Source organism: Tenrec ecaudatus, chromosome 16, assembly GCF_050624435.1.
Source record: "Tenrec ecaudatus isolate mTenEca1 chromosome 16, mTenEca1.hap1, whole genome shotgun sequence".
In the NCBI taxonomy this organism is placed as follows: Eukaryota; Metazoa; Chordata; class Mammalia; order Afrosoricida; family Tenrecidae; genus Tenrec; species Tenrec ecaudatus.
In genome coordinates, this window is record NC_134545.1 from 29,522,476 (window position 1) to 29,539,632 (window position 17,157).

At 51.5% G+C, this 17,157-nt stretch overlaps 1 protein-coding gene across 1 annotated transcript in view; it reads right to left on the reverse strand.

The window, feature by feature from the left end:
- Nucleotides 1-225: 225 nt before the first annotated feature.
- The window catches only part of GRK3 (G protein-coupled receptor kinase 3), a 141,312-nt gene continuing 124,380 nt past the window's right edge, over nucleotides 226-17,157 (reverse strand). The window contains exons 19-21 of the mRNA XM_075534361.1: nucleotides 11,207-11,343; nucleotides 7,198-7,311; nucleotides 226-4,883 (exon numbers count right to left, since the gene is read on the reverse strand). Of these exons, the coding sequence (XP_075390476.1) occupies nucleotides 4,722-4,883; nucleotides 7,198-7,311; nucleotides 11,207-11,343 (413 nt within the window). The 3' untranslated portion in view covers nucleotides 226-4,721. The remainder of the gene's footprint in view (nucleotides 4,884-7,197; nucleotides 7,312-11,206; nucleotides 11,344-17,157) is intronic.

Consider the following 17,157-nt stretch of genomic DNA (forward strand, 5'->3'; position numbering starts at 1 on the left):
TTTCTGGAAACATCACTAGGGAATGTAGATGCAGATAGTTCCTTCAGATGCTCCACATGGGAGCTAAGGCCTGTCATCCCTAAGGATGGCCAACTGGGCTTCACTGACAGAAACTTAGGTGCATCTCCAGGCATCTGTGGGAAGGGCCTACGTATGTAGTGTTCACAAAAGAATGACAAACAGCAGCCATCAGGGTCACCTTTGGTCAGTGCCCATCTGTGCCGTCCCCTACGAGGTGCCCAGAGGACAGGCAGCAGCCATGTGACTTCCCAGAAAGTCTAGAGGGAAAAGCAAGAGGCTTCCCAAGATGTCAACATACTGCACCCGTCCCCTGTGGATTCCAATTCATGATGAGCCCACAGGGCATCTCTGAGGCTGTCAGTCATTATGGAAGCAGACGACCTGGTCTTTGTCCAGTGGAGCAGCAATGTTTGAAGGGCGGACCTTTGGGTTTACAGCCCAGTGCCTTACTCCTTCTGAAGAAGCCTGGGAGGCTCAGGATGGCCAAAGTGATGACACCGTAAGATGACCAATGACTCCACTGCATTGGCACTCAATCATTGGTGGCTCAATGGTTCAGTGCTCTGCTAACAGGAAGGTCGGTGGGTCAAACTCATCAGCCTCTCCATGGGAGTAAGGACAGGGGCGATCTACTCCTATGAATATACCGGCCCTGGAAACAGGATACTGAACACATCATGTACTTAAAAAGACCAGCCAGAATGCTCCACAGAAGCGAGGATGGCCAGACTTTGGCTGTGCTGTCGGGAGAAACTGGTCTCTGGAGAAGGACATCATGCATGGTAACGTAGAGGGGCAGTAAAAAAGAGGAAGCCCCTCAGAGGTAGACTGATCGTGCAGGCCTGGGAGGTGCCTCCTTCTGTTGGGCATGAGGTCACACTGAGATGGCGACGTGACAGCAGTTAACACCAGCGGGAGACACCAGCGGCAACTGCACTGTCATGTGAATCACTACGAGTCAGACTTGACTTGGTGGCACCTAACAACTAAATACTTTTTTAAAAAGGGAGGGAAAAAATCCCAGGAACCTTTGACCCAGTCATCTACCTGATAATCTGATTATGATCAGCCAATCAACTTCTTTTGCTTTATTTCTAGGACTCTTCTCTCTGTGCCATACACCACACTCACCCCTCATGCCGCAGGACCTGCCAGTCATCACCCACTGCAGAAATGCCTGCATTGCCTCTAGGTCAATGGCTCATACGGGGCACAAGAGGTGGCTTGGCAAGTATCACAGGACAGTACCAACAGCTCCTTGAACATAACTGAGAGAAACAAGACGACGAGAGTCATAGGAGGGGGTACCCCCCAAAACTGGAAAAAACTCCTCGGGGCGGAGCTTTCATAGTACAGGTTTTTTTCCAGCAAGCGAGCATCGAGCAACACGCTCTGAGTTAACGCACCCAGGAGTGCCGCCTGGGAAGGTTCTCTCTGGTCATAGGGAATTTTTTTTGTAAAAGCAGTTTCACTTGAATCTTGTTTGTGTGTGTGTGTGTGTGTGTGTGTGTGTGTGTGTGATGGCCGATTTCAGCGAACTGAGTGCAGCTGTGAAGTTTTGTTTTCTGCTCAGGAAAAATGCCGCAGAAACTGTTGAGATATTGAACACAGCTGACAAGGACAGCACTATGGGAAAAAACTCAAGAGTACGAGTGGTTTTTCTCATTTCAAGGAAGGTGAAATGGTGACTGGTGACAAACCGCATTCTGGACGCCCATCAACTTTCCGAACAGATGAAAAGTTGAAATGCACTCATCTGGAGTTGATTCCACCAGGTCAGATTGTTAATCAAGCTTTCTATTTAGAGGTTCTGAAAAGATTGCGTAACTGTGTGTGTGTGTGTGTGTGTGTGTGTGACAAAAAGGGCCTGATTTGTGGCAGATGGGGGACTGGTTTCTCCAGGATAATGCACATGCTCACACCGCCATCTCAGTACACCAGTTTTGGGCAAAAAACAGCGTGCCTCTCTTGTCCCACACACCTTACTCACCTGACCTTGTTCTGTGAAATTCTTTTTGTTTTTGAGAATGAAGAGAGACATGAAAGGACAGTGGTTTGATGACATAGAAGAAGTGAAGAAAAAAACTAGGGAGGTGCTGTCTGCCATCCAAACACATGAGTTTACAAAACATTTTTTAGAATGGAATCTCAGATTTGATAAAAAACATTAAGTAAAATAGAGAGTACTTTGAAGGTGATGTGGGTTTTTTGCAAAAAACAAAAAAAACCAAGCCATAGCTTTAGAAGGAAAGGGGATTCCAGATTTGGGGGGTGGTGTGCCCCCTCATATAATGAACAAATCACACACAATAAATCCTCTCCAGTGCCCACCCAAGTTAGGGTGACTACATGGTGTGAAAGACATGCAACTCAGAATCGGGTCATCTTCCTGGTGGGTTAAGACTGTCCCAGCACTTTTCAGAACAAACAAAACACAACAATTCCCCCCGAAAGTGAAATGCTGCATCGGATCAGGGCAATTACCAATTAGGAGCCAGAGCTAAAATAAACATAACATGCTCCTCAAAACAAGCACTCATGTGTACACACGCACACTTGCCCCATGCAAAGGGTCACCTCCTCAGGATCACCCACGCCCGCTTTCCCGGGTGAGTAGCTCACCCCAAGCTCACAATGCATAACGCAATGAAAAGAAGTAGGTGTGTTTCCTCAGGGCTCAGTGGCATAGTGGCTATGCGTTGGGTTGCTAATTCTAAGGTCAGTGGTTCTAAACCAACAGCCACTCCTCAGGAGAAACAAGGGGCTTTCTATTCCTGTCAAGAAACCCACAGGAGCCCTGGAGGGTGAGCCGGCAAGCTGTTCCCCCTTCATTTGAATCGATGCTCTTTCTGGAGGCTTCCTTTGGCCTGGCCAGCTGCTGCTGGTGTTGGGTGACTCACGGTGATGTCATAGACAAGTACAGCCATGATGGGGTCGGAATGCCGCCTCCCCTGTCCAGCGGGGTCAGAATACCACCTCCCCTGTACAGCAGGGATCTGAGATTGTGCACTCCATACAGGACTGGACAGACATGTGGCGCCCAGGACAGAGGGACCACAGACTGGCTAAGGGTGTGTTCACATGCAAAATGAACAGCTGCTTGTCCTCCCAGGCTTCCTAGGGCCCGGGTATCATCTTTCTCTTTGAAATACGGGAAGCACATGTTGTGTCTACCCCTGCCCCACTACACCGGAGACGTCGCAGGTTTACTGAAACCCACTTACCAGCTGACAAACTTCAGCAAGGCAGGGCCCGGCTTACTGCCACACCGTCACCCAGGATCCTCTGGGTCCACACTCACAGAGCACCATTTCATTTGAAAAGCGCACGCTTTCCCAAGGGGTGTAACGCTCGTGCGTGAACAGTTAAAAGGAAAAATGCAGAACCACTAGACACACTGAAGGTGGGAGGCAGAGCATCATGAGTGCAAGGCGCTTATGCGGCCAGTTGTTAACGTCCAGAAGTATGGGAAGACCCCCGCCCCCAACTCCAAAACCTTGACCAGTGTGTGTGACTCGTAGATTTGTCTTCCTTGCCGGCTGATGGCATGGGGGTTGAGGCTGGGGGGAACCATGGAGACTGCACACCTGAGCAGTATGTATTAGGGGCATAGGAGGGTGTGGCTATAAAGGGGTGGGCGGGGGCAAAACTATGGGGCCGGGGGGTCTGGCTGGGAGCCAGCTAGGGGGTCAGATGCTCTTTTTGGATGCTTCCACAGCCAGGAGGAAATTCTAGTGCAAAACTAGATTGACGAGGACAGACGGGGAAGCGCAGGAAGCCAGTGGAGTGCGAGGCTCACCCTCGTTCCCTGGAACCCACTGGGACCCCGTCATGGAGCAGCACTGTTTGCAATAACATGTGTTTCAGAACAGCCTTTAAAAACGAAAGAAAAAAGGGCGACAGTCTTCTTTGCCCCTTTCTTTGCATCCATTATAGATCTGTTTCTGGGGGGCAGGTAGAGAGAGCAGCATTCCTATAGACCCCTGTGCTTTGTGTGGAGACCTCCCCGAAGACCGGCCTGCATCTGTCCGGGGGACACCCCAGGGGACCCTGGGTTGGCAGGAACAATGAGGGTCTGACAGGTCTGGGGGTTACCATGGCTCCGATGTGGGGCAGGCCCATCCCTACTGGTTTAGAATCCCAGGAATCTCCCCACTGTTGGGCTGCCGAACACCCCAAATCGTTCATTGATGTCATCACCTCTGAGACCAGGCCATCCCTGTTCCCATGGAATAGCCAGTTACCAAGGGACCTGTGTGCCAGAGGCTGAGCAGGCAGTGCCCACGCGGGGCCAGGATGACCAGGTCGGGCATTTCCAGGAGACAGGAAGTCAGTTCTGAAGCAACAGAGAGGAGGGCCACATGAGTGGCCTTAGCCCCCAGCGGTCAAGAGCTGAGACGTGGACGCACACCGGGCAGCTTGAGACACAGCCCGCCGATCGCCCTGTGTCCCCCTCAGGGAGTCGATGGCAAGTGAGACACCAGACATCTTGCTGTCAGTGGCAAGAGGGAGCATGAAGGCCACCGCAGGCCTGAGATGGGCCCCTCCCTGTCCAGGAGTATCTTGGCATGGTGGCGAGCATGTCGGGCGTCTGGTCTCCATGTTTCTCGAGCCGGCTCCATCCGCTCCCGGGCTGGCCACGGCCAGGTGAGGACAGCCGCAGAGGCCCAGCTCCCGACGACCCTGCCTGCCTGGGTCTCCTACACACCGTTGCTGTTCCTATGGCACAGTGGGGGTTTCGAGAGTTCCCCCACGGCAGGGCGCGGCTTGTTGAGGAACTTGGGCGCTCGGCGCAGCAGCCGCTGGGCCTCCATGAAGGTCTCCGTCAGCTCCTTCTTCCACTGCGCAAACTCGGGGTCGCTCTGGGCAGAAACACACAGACATGGGGAGAAGGGGTCAGGCTCTCCACCTGGCCCACTCACGTTGGAGGTGAGTGGACCACACTGCACACGCGTGGTGGGAATACAAGGGACACCTTCCACTGGAAACCTGTCCTGTCCTTCCACCCCACCCGAGGGGCCCTGGTGACAACCTGGTTAGATGCTTGGCTGTGAATGGAAAGGTTGGTGTTTTAAGGCCCCACTGGCTGCGTGCAGGCAGAGAGGCCCTGGCCCTGTGCTCCACAAAGGTGGCAGTGGAGAAACCATAGGGGCCAGTTCCACGCCATCATCTGGGGTCGCTCTGAGCCGGAACCGATTGAGTGGTGCCCAACAGGAGCAGTACCGCTCACAGAACACCAAACTGAACCCACTCCCTGCAGTCGGTTCTGACTCATAGCGGCCCTACAAGACAGGGTAGAACTGCCCTGGGGGCGTTCCACGATGAAGTCTTCATGGGAGTAGAAAGTCTGGTGGTTTCAAACTGCTGACCATGTAGCAGTCCTACACCCACATACACACTACACCCCCAGGGCTCCTTTTCAGCATCTGACCCAAACCAAACCAAACACAACATGCTTGGGTCCGGTCTGCCCCAGAGTGACCCTACAGGACTGGGTAGAACTGCCCCTGTGGGTTCTTGAAACTGTCAGGCTTTACAGGAGTAGAAAGTCTCATCAGGGGCTGACCTTGAGGTTAGCTGCCTAGCACGTGTCCCTCTGCACCACCAGGGATGCTTAGAAAGGCCCGATACAGTCAGGGGCTCTGATACACCCCATTGTGAGTCATGGCCTGGCATGTATTTCTGGATACAGCCAGAGGGCTCGTCGGAAGCAAGGGCAGTGGCCCTTGGTCTCGTGCACTTTAGGCCTGTGATAGGAGAGACTCGTTCCTGGAGAAGGACATCAAGCTTGGCAAAGAGGAGGGGCAGCCGGAAAGCGGAAAACCCTCAACAAGATGATTGACACAGTGGCTGAAACCACGGGCTCAGGCATAGCAATGGTGGTGAGAATGGCTCAGCAGCGGGCAGTGAAGCATGCACTGGACATGGGCTCACGGTGGCAGGTCCAACCTTCTGTAGTCTAACCCGGGGGTTGGTTAGCCTTTGAGATGGAAGAGCCAATCCCGTCCTTCCCAACAATTTAAAAATGACTCGGGAGCCATAAAGATATTTTATCTGAATAATATCCTTTAGATGAAATTATGATCGTTTTGTTTTCGTTTTTAATTTGCTTCCGAGCTACATGTGTATACTGATGGCTGAAACACCTCAGTGTGCTGAGCCCTGGTAGAGCCCATCATCCAGGAACAGGTGTAGACTCTGCTTTGGCAGTGCCCCCTGGATGGGTCAGGCATGCCCCAAGAGGGTGGTATCTCCTACTTTGGGAAACCTTGGACTGACAGTATGGGAACCTTTATCAGACTGGGAACCGAACGATCTCAAGTTATGCATCAAATACTTGCTTCTTTCGGCATCACCCGGGGATGCTCTCGCTAGCTGTGGTAGCTACATCATCTGGTGTCAATTTGAAACTCGTGGGGATTAAGAGTGAAGGGGTGGAGTCTAGTCTGTCAATTGGATCATAGCCAATGAAGCCTCTGTGTGGGCATGGCCTTCTGAGAATTCTGGGAATTCCTGGTGTTTCCTCCTTGGAGACAGAAGACACCTCTCTCTCTTGGCTCACTCCCTTGGAATCTCTCTACTGACAACGCTTATTCCTTGAGAGTCCTCTACTGACAAGACACATGTCACTATGCCCTGGGAGCTGGAGAAGCCACATGGATCTACCCTGATGCAACCAGACCTCTGGAACTGGAGAAGCCATGTAGAGACCCCTGCCAGCGCTGAGATGCTTACATACCAGTGGATTCACAAGACTCCCAACCCGCTGTCCGGTGAGCCTCCTGCATTTGGCATCATTGCATATCTTTTGTGAGTCTGAAGAGGCCTATACAGATTGGTATCAAACATATGGGCTAATATTGGACTTATGGGATTGATCTGGATTGGGCTGGGACGTTTTCTCAATACTCAATTGCTCTTGTGTGTCTGTGGATTTGTTTCTCTAGTCTACCCAGACTGACACACTAGCCTGCGCTGTGATAAAACCTTGAGAAAGACTAGTAGCTGCAACCAGGTGGCTCTCGCCGGCTCTCTACTCTCCCAAGCCTGGTGTCCTTCCCCAGTGACTGACTCCTCCCGACCACAGGCAGCCCCCCTTGCCCAGCACTGGCTGATTGATGTCACTGTCTTGCCATCCACCGCAGACAAGAAAGAAATCAATAGATCAGAGCTCACCTCACACTGCAAGACAAATTGCTTCCCTCCCTTGATACGCAGCAGAATGCACTTCTTCTCTTTCACCTGCGTTTCTTCCACCGCGAGGATCTGCTCCATTGTCAGCAAGTTTTGCTAGCCGGGAACAAGGAAAAGGACCCGTGATGCCCAGCCCTCTCAAGAGTGCGTGAGTGACATTTCAAAAGAATGCTACAGCTTAGAAAAGTCAAAAAGGAAACAAAAATGTGTTTCCTTTTTTCCTTTCTTTCGTGATATTTGAGAATTAGGGAGGAAGCGGCAGCTAGTGAGAAATGCAGCCCAAAGTTGAAATGATGAGATTTCCCAAAAGAAAGTGCAAAGAAAATCGTGTCCCCATAAAAGGCAAAACCAGCAAAGGCGGGTGACCCCTCAGTATGGGACCGATGCATGAGCAGGAGTCCCAACTCCACTTCCTCCCCGTCACGCGTGCCGTCAGCAAACGTCCTGAGGGGACAAGGGGACAAGGAAGCGCTGTAGATGGTTCCTGCGAGCAGAGGTGTGGACGTGTGGTTTTCGTGGCTCATTCAGAACAAGAGGGTATCTGACCTATCGGGGACAGCCTGTAAAGGCTGACACACAGGTCCTTATGGGTGACCGCTGTGGCAGCTGGGTGATGACCTTACCATTTTATGTGCTTTGGGATAGAGACTCCAGGAATCCTAAAGGAGAAACAGCACCATCATCAACTCGCAGGGGCTCATTGCTTGTTTTCTACTTTAGAAAACGTCTCGCATAGAACACAACTGCTGCACCTTTGAACCCTAGATGGCGTCTTGCATTGGGTATTCATCAAAGGGAGATCCAACAAGCAACGGCAAGGACCATGGAAGTCCTTACGTCCCACGGGACAATGACAAGGCTCTCCACTCCCATCAGGGTGACCGTTGGAGCTTTGAGTGTTCTTTGCTTTCTTCCTTTGGGAGTGAGGTTTCCCCCTCTGTGTCAGTCTGTTACTGTTGTTAGCTTTTTTTGTTTGTTTCTTTATTTTCGTGTGTTTTTCCGGATATGAAATCTAGGATCGGAGGGGTGAATCTACAGAGACAGTAACTGGTTTCTCGGGGGCAAGGCAGGGAGGTTGGTGGGGAATGAGGAGCTGACAACAGAGTATAAGAAAGAAAAAAACATTCCAAAATTGATTGTGCTGATGATTGTCCAACTCTTCTCGGCATGACTGCATCACTGCATTGTATGATAAGTGTATTAGGTCCCAATAAAACAATTGTTTTGTTTTTTTTAAAGGAGAATTACAGTCTCAGAAGCCCAGGGACAGTTCTGCGTTATCCTATAGAGTCTCCATGAGTTGGAACCAACTTGATGGCAGTGCGTTTGGTTGGGTTACCTCTCCTTAGAATCTCAGAAGCATTCAAACATCCTCCAAAGCGGGGCCCTGGCTGTGCACTAGGCTGCGAACCCATCATGCCCTGGGCTACACATTGGTCTGCTAATCGATAGCAGCTAGAAACCCCCAGGTGCTCTGCAGGAGAAAGGCTCTCTGCCTCTTCAAGAGTGACCGTCTCAGAAACCCACGGGGGCAGGTCTACCCTGTCCTATGGGGTTGCTCTCAGTTGGAATCGACTCTGTGGCAGGGAGTTTGGTTTTAGTTTTTGTTCAGTGTTCAGCGTAGACACAGGAGCTGTGCATTATGGTAGAAGTCCAGGATAAGGGTTAGGTTGCTAACCAGATGGTCAGGTGTGACAACGCACTAGTTGCTCCTCACAGGACAGCTGTGAATGTCTGCTCCTGAAAAGACTGATCGCCTCAGACAGCCTCAGGGACAGTTCTGCTCTGTCCTGCAGGGTGGCTGTGGGCCAGAGTCCACTGCACAACACTCCCTGAGCGGGCACAGCAGCTTGGAAAGGCTGCTTTTAAATCCCCTCAATCCGAGCTCTAATTCAGGGCCCCCCAGAGAGTTTCTTCAATCGCAACTGAAATCTGCGGCCTAGAACTTGAAGCAAACAACCAGGCAAGGCTTCCATGACACCAGTGAGAGTGAGGAGATGCTGCTTATCTTGAACAAAACGTGGTCAGATGAGGAAGGCTTTAAAGGCTTTGGGAAGGAAAATGGGAATTACAAGATAGGGGGAACCCCCCACCCTCTCCCCCTGAACTTGCTGAAGCCTCTTTGTTTGCCATAGTGGGAAATTCAGCAGGGATTTGAATCGTCCATTGCAAGTCAAATGCACAGTATTGGAGCCTGCTGCTTCCCCACAGGTCTGTAATCCCTAATCCCTGGAGAACCCAGGATCACTTCCTACCACATAACCAAGCAAGCAAACGCACTGCTATGGAGTCAATTCTGACCCAGGGCTACCTGATAGAACAGACGAGGACTGCCCCTGTGGGGTTCTGGGACTGTAACTCTTTATGGGAGTAGAAAGCCTCTCCCAACAGAGCAGCTGCTGGTTCTGAACTGTTGACCTTACAATTAGCCACCCACAAGGAACCACTACACCCCCCAAGGCACCTCACACAGTAGGTGCTCAATTAATGCTGCCTGCCTTGCAGAAAGGGTTGTGGGTGGACCAGAAAGGTCATTTACATTAGTCACAAACAGTCGCTTTGTAGAGAGCAGCTTCTTCCTGAATCGTGGATGAAAGAATGCACCTGATAAATTGTCCTGTCCGACCAGGTAGGTAGAGAAAAGGCTGTGAGGCCTGGGGACTTGGCCTGCACCCCAGTGCCACACTCTTGTGCCAGTCAGCTCCTCTTACCTGACCCGACTGACGGGGAAGGCTGAGCCTTGGCACACCCAAGAGCAGACCCCCAACCAGGGTCTGCAGGAGCCGCGCCTTGGGAAGGATGGGACTCTCCACCTCTCCTCATCCCCGACCCAACTCCCTCTTCATAAAACTGGGGGGACCCTCCAAAGGGCCTGAACAGATGTGAGGGCTTGTGCCTACCCCCTGGCTGATGTGAAAACCAAAAGCCAAACTCACTGCATCAAGCTGATGCTGGCGCATAGGGCAGGGTAGAACTGCCCTATGTGTTTCCAAGACTGCAGTTCTCGACAGGAGTCGAAAGCCTCTTCTTCCTCCCTCCCTCCGAGTGGCTGGTGGTTTCAAACTACTGACCTTGCAGCTAGCAGTCCAACGTGTAACCACTACATCACCAGGACTGATGTTAAAACCAAAACCAAACCCACTGCCCTGGAGTCAGTGCTGACTGCTACAGGACAGGGTAGCAGTGTCATGAATTTCCGAGACTATACCTGCTTAAGGGAGTAGAAAGCCCCATCTTTCTCCCGAGGAGCAGCTGGTAGTTTTGAACTGCTAGCTATTCAGATCTCAGTTGGATGGGCAACCACTATGTCACCGAGATTCAAGACCATGGTCCTATTTCCATTCAGGACACTTCCGTCTCTCCTTTTAGGGAGGCTCCAAGTGCTCTTGGTCTCAAGACGCTGAGCAATAGGTTGATTGAGACATCTCTGTCTGACCCCAAGCCTCAAGTCCTTTATGGGGGGGGAGCAGGCAGAAGTGAGGAGGCATCAGGGGGAGTTGTGATTTACACAACATTCCAACCTTCTCCAAACCCACTTGGCCGGAGGGAGCTGATGGCCTTGTGGAAAGACAGCCTTCCATTTATCAGAAAGTGCCACGTTTTTTCTCGGCTTGGATGTTTAAAGGTTAAAGGATCAAGGTTAATCAACCTCTCTCTCCTTCCCTCCCTCCCTCCCTCCCTCCCTCCCTCCCTCCCTCCCTCCCTCTATCTCACTGCCACTGAGTCCATTCTGACTCATAGCGACCCTAGAGGACAGAATAGAACTGGCCCTGTGGGTGTCTGAGACTCTTAACTCCTTAGGGGGCAGAAAGCCCTCTCTGTCCTGCAGAACAACTGGTGGATTCAAACCGGTGCTCTTACGGTGGCAACCCAACTCACAACCCACTGGGCCACCAGGACTTTTGCTTTAACGCTCAGCTGGACGCATGCCTGACGGGGAGCCGGAAAGAAAGTGGGGTTTGGGGTAGGGGTGTGTGTGTACCCAACTCACCCGAGACTCAGCTTCACCTCTCCACTCGAGCCTGTTTGGGAAGAGGTAAAAGTACCTCCGCTGCCACTGCGTGAGGAAGGGGTTCCCGAGCTTCAGCATGTACCCGTGCATGATGCAGTCTTTGCCCAGCGCGTAATCTGAGGTGCAGAGAAGAGAGGGACAATGAGGGGACCATGCGGGGCAGGAGTCCCAGGCAGGAACACCGAGGTCCTAGCGTTCTCAGAGAGGACAAAACCAAACAGAGAGACACCTACACTCCTTTCGGGAAAATCTTGTTCCTGGGAATACCACACATGCGAGAGTGGCTTCCTTCTGTTCATGCATCTAGCAGAGGCCTGGTTTCTCGGTAAAGGAACACAAGTACCGAGCTGGCTTCCAAACCAAACTCAATGTCAACGCCTAGCGACCCGATAGGGCAGGGCAGCATGGGCCCTGTGGGTTTCCAGGCCTGTATGTAACTCCTTACCACTTGTCCGTCAGTTTGTCATTCTGTGGTGGTTTCAGTGTTGCTGTGCTGCCGGAAGCTATACTCCTGGTATTTCAAGTGTCAGCAAGGTCACCCAAGGTGAACGGGTTTCAGAGGAGCCTTGAGACTAAGAACGACCCATGAAGAAGGGCTCGGCTGCCCGCTTTGGAGGAAGCTGCCACTGAAAACCTAGTCAGAGCTTCCAAACATTGCCAGAGACAGAGGGCCTAAGAGAGGCTGGGCCAGAACTGGGCAGAAGGTGCGCCCGTTGTGCATGGGGCTGGAACTGACTCAGTGGCACCTAACAACAACCATAACAACAACAACTCATTACAGGAGTAAAAAGCCCCATCTTTCTCTCGAGGAGCAGCTGGTGGTTTCTGACCCTGCAGTCAGAAGTCCAACAGGTAACTACTATGCCACCAAGGTGCCTGACATGGATGGATGGATGGACGGATGGACTGACAGGCTTGTTATTGCTGAGTTGATTCCGACTCATAGCAACCCCATGTGACGGGGGGACAGGGGGTGGGGGGCGGGGTGGAACTTCCCCGGAGGGTTGGACTTCACAACAGTAGATGGTCACATCTTTCTGCCTCTGGAATGGCTGCTGGGTTTGAACTCCTGACTTCTCTGGTGTGGGCCACTGAGCGCTTTAGGCACCGTGCCACCAGGACTCATGTTCTGTCGCCACTGGCAGATTCAATGGCTGCTACCGTCTGCTGACCTCTCTCCGCTGCTCTCAATCACCATAAGTTTCTCCCCGGCTAGTTTTGTGAAATTTTCTTTATGCATCAGGAGAATTGGAAAAGTGAGCGGATTTAAAATTTAGGGTCTTCCCCCAAGTACCTGGGCCTTTATTTGAGGTTAGGATCCTTCCTTTAACTTATCTTTTCTCTTCTAAGTAAGAATTCAGTATAGGTTGTCTTCTGGAGGAAAGCTAAGGCCCTCAGCAAGCAGCAACCAGCCCTGCCTCCTCCTGCAGTGATCGTTACCCCTCTTACCTGGTGTAGCAGGTCTACTCAGGGCTGCTAACTACAAGGTGGGCAGTTCTAACTCTCCAGTTACTCCATGGGGAAAAGATGAGGCTGCCTGGTCCCATAGCGACTGAAATTTAAGAAATCCCAAGGAGCGGTCCTAGTCAGTCGGTGTGGCTAGTGTGAGCCGGAGTTGACTCCATGGCAGTGCATATGTTTGCTACGTCTTCCTTCAGGAATTCGGAGCCTTGGGGGGAAATCTCTCCCATGCTCTCACACCCGAGCCCTATTGGCTGGATGCCTATGTGCTGGGCAGGTTCTGGGTGCACCGGATTCAGCAGCAAACAGCGGGGACGGAGGTCCTTGCTCTCAGGGAGCGTCTGCTCCAATGGGAGCAGGCACGCAGAACCCATCAGGAGAGAAGGAGCCAGGAGGGACAGGGCAGTGCAGGGAGGGACAGGGGTGACTGGCGAGGTCAGGGGGGGAATGTTCTGGTGTACTGAAGGGCTTCGGTGGTGCCATCCAGTCAGTTGTGGCTCACAGAAACCACCGATACAACAGAAGGCAACGCCCCCCAGTCCTGTGCCAGCCTCACAATTGTGATGTTGCAGCTACACGTGGGTGTCAGTCCATCTGCTGGGGGGGGCTTCCACTTTCCGCCGCCCCCCCCCCCCACTTCACCAAGCATGCTGCCCTTCTCCAGCCACTGGTCTCTCCCGACAACATGCACCTCACCGCCCTCGAGTCTATCGGAACGCCTAGTGCACCTTGTGAGTGGAGGGTTTGCTCCAGTGACCTTGTGTCGCCCCCTGCGTGTGGGAGCCTAGACACGGTTTCTCTGTGAAGGTGACCTCTAAGCTCTGAAATGCATGACCCACATGGGGAGATGGATTCATGAAGTGACCATTTGTGGCTCTAATTAATAGGAGACAGTTCAGCAACTCCATGAAGGTACCCATCCCCCCACCCACACCCCATGCCTCTGGGACCCATCTGCCGAGTTTCTCCTGGCCTGGTGACACTCTTATGGCTAAGCCCCACTGGAAACTCCTGTGGCCTGGGTGTTGCAGAATACACAGTCCAGCCGCAGCTCCGTGGACCAGCTCTCTCAGGACGAAGTGCCTTTCTGACAGAGCCCAGCTGAGCTCAGTGCCAAGCTGTGCCGGGTTTTGGGGTATTCAGCCAATGGTGATACGGGGATCAATTCACGCAGGATGGTGGGGGCCAAGTACTATCATTGGTTTGATGCCTATCTGGATTCAGCAGCAAACAGCAGAGATGGAGGTCCTTGCCCTCAGCGAGCGTCCACTCCAATGGGAGCAGGTAAGCAGGGAGTTTTTCTAAGTCTACAAGGGGACAATCTGGGCTCGGGAGGACTCTCAGTTAAAGGTGAGAAAACCTGTATGCCCAGGTCCCCACCCAAGCAACCTATTAATAGCACAAAGGTGTTTCTGGTCCTGTTTGTAGGAGGCAAACCTCGTGCAGGTCTTTACTGAGAGGCACAACGAAAGAAGCCTTCACACTGATGAGCATGTCATCACTGCATGGGGCCATCATGCTAGAGGACCAAAGAGAGGTCTGTGGGAAACAGAAAGATTTCTCCCGAGTTGTCTCCCCGAAATGTATGCGACCACACTTAGCTGCTTGCTACATGTGGTGAATGGCTATCACTTGGAGGTCAACTGAAGTAGGTCAAGGTTATTCTCCTAAGAGTTATCAGCCACCCAGAGCAAGCAGTCACCACTGTTTATCCCACAACAAGTAGGACCCACTCCCTTCTGATAAGGACAGTAGTTGTCTGTTTCCTTGTAGGAGAGCCCAGAGAGGTCTAGCCCACCCAAGAGTGACCAAGGTTAGGCCACCATCACGAATCTAGGGTCCACTCATCTTGTCACATGTGTACCTCTAGTCCTTCCCCTTCCTCTGTGCACACCCCTACCTTATCCCCTTCCTGCCACACATATGCCTATTGTACATCTCCTTCCTATGATGTGTATGCTTATTGTACTTCCCCTTCCTGTGACTTGTGGTTACCTGCAATCAAGTCCCCTAAGTAGATATAAGCCTTGGTTCACAATAAAGTTGGTCCCGGGCTGGCTCTCTCCAGCGGTCTTGGCCCCATCTCGCCTCAGCCCATGCTGTGCATGGACCTGGCTGGTAAGATGGCCATCCAAGAGGTGAACATGCTACCATGAAATGTGTCTGACTCCATTATTTTAATTTCTTCTATCTCTCATGCTCTGTATGACTTTATTATAATCTTTAGGTGTCTCAACCATACAATTGTGCCTATGGAACCCGTGATTAGCTGTGGGGGGCTGGCATTTCCCCCCACAGAGGTCCTTAGAGATATCAGGGCCACAATCAGGAAGCTTATTTTTCCAATACATTGAAATATGGAAAATGCAAGGACTCTTAGTTTAAGAAGTCAAGAGCGATTGCACTATCATGCTCTCCCTCCATTCGGCTCTCAGTAATTCCTCTTCAATACATTGTACTTGATCACACCCCACCAGGCTTTATATGCCCTTTTTGCCATCAATTTTAGATCTCTTGTTGTTCCCTTATCCCTGAGTTTGTTGATTCCTCACGCCCCTCCTCTCCCATGACCCCCTGAACCACCGGTCCTGTTGTTTTCTCCTTGGGATTGTTCGTCTAGCTAGACATAGGGTGAAAGAAAAAGAAAAACAAAAACAGAAAACAAACAACCTCCCCCCCCCCCAAAACAAAATAAAACAACAATAGATATTTCCATGTCTGCCTGCTGACCCTTAGGTATGTTTTCTGAGCAAGTCTGATGAGGTGTCAAACCCTGTCTCCCAAGTCAGAAGTCTATTTTCACTCCTGACACATGGAATTCAGGAGAGGTAAACCCTCAGGAACAGTAGTGGGAGGAGTGATACCATGAGGATAGGGGAATGGTCAGGGAGTGGGTAGAAGGAGCAAGGGGGAACCCATGACAAGGCTGGATCTACAGCACCCCACCCCCCAAAGAGGGCAAAAATCAGAAATGTGGGTGAAGGGAGATGAACAGTGTAAGATACAAAACAATAATAACATAATTAATCAAGGATTCACAAGGGTGGGAAGTAGGGGGAAAAAAAGTGGAGCTGATACCAAGGGCTCAAGTCGAAAGAAAGTGTTTTGGAAATGATGATGGCAACCTATGCACAAGAGTGCTTGCTATAACTGATGTATGGAATGTTATAAGAGCTGTAGAGAGCCCCAATAAAATGATTAAAAAGGAAAAAGTGATTGCATTGGGCTGCTTGATTCCTGGACGAGGCTAAGTCAAAAAGTCTTCATATAAAATCAGACAAATGCTTATTAAAGTATCAACTCGGGGAACTACTGCTTCTCTTCAACGCAGCCTCCATCCAGGTCCGTACACATCCCCAGGCAGTGTCTCCACCTCGGTCCACTTCCACCGACACTTCAAGGTGGCAGTTTGGGCAGCCTCAGGACTCAAATTGTGCAACAGATTCTTTGAGGTTGGGTAGCCAAAAGGGGTCTGGAGGGCCAAGATAAAGACGAGAGCGTGGTGGAGGAAGGCTTCTCCACAGCGAGCGTTCTTGGAGGGTGGCCCTCGCTATCCTAGAAGAATGAGCAGGTGTTCATGGGCATGATGGGGGAAAAAATTCCTTGGGGTTAGTTTCCTGGCCCTTTTTCTCACCAATGCAGTTTTTCATTTCTCTTTAAACTTCTTCCCAATTATTTGTAATCGTCCTGTGTCCTTCAAGAACATCTGTCCCATGAGCCCTGGGGGATCCCAAGCACCAGCCACCATTTCCTTTGGTTGAACTGAACTGGCCCAGCAGCTCCCTTTGAAAGCCCCGTTTTGACTGAAACTTTCTGGAAGGTGCCCTGGAACACAACAAGAGAGTGCATTCCCGAGTCAACTTGCCCGCAGCCCTCCTCTGAGGGCAGAGACGTGCTTCCGTATGCTTTGTTTGGAATAAACCCTTGCACGTATGGATCAGACCCTACTTTTTAGTGTACCCGCTGACATTCTACTGTGGAAATCTCAACCGTGCACTCTGTTCATTTAAAGGAAGTGCGAACAGGGTGATCCTTCACCGAGGGTAACTGACTTGCCATCTAGATGCATGCTTGCAGGAAGATCTTTTGTCCAAAGCATGCCGTTGACTGTGGAGGTCTACGTGTAGCTAAGGGAGCACCTGCCATTTCAGCCAGCTGCACCTGGACAGTTGAGAAACACAGGCTGCGTCCACCAGGTTGTTTAACTGATGTAGACTTCCAGAAGCCTCTTCTGGCTGGCCACCATGCTTGGTGGCACCCAGTACAAAGTGGCAATGGGGTCCCTGGCCCCAGGATGGATGAGCAACCCCAGATGATGGCAGCGGGGAAGGTCATCAAGCTTGGAGATGGCCTGCCTCCTCACACAGGCCACACCCCCAGAAGCTCACTCTGTCCCAGATGCTGACAGTTCTGAAGAAAGTTCTAGAGGAAACAGTAGCCGGGGGAAAGACCACTGTAATGAAACAAGG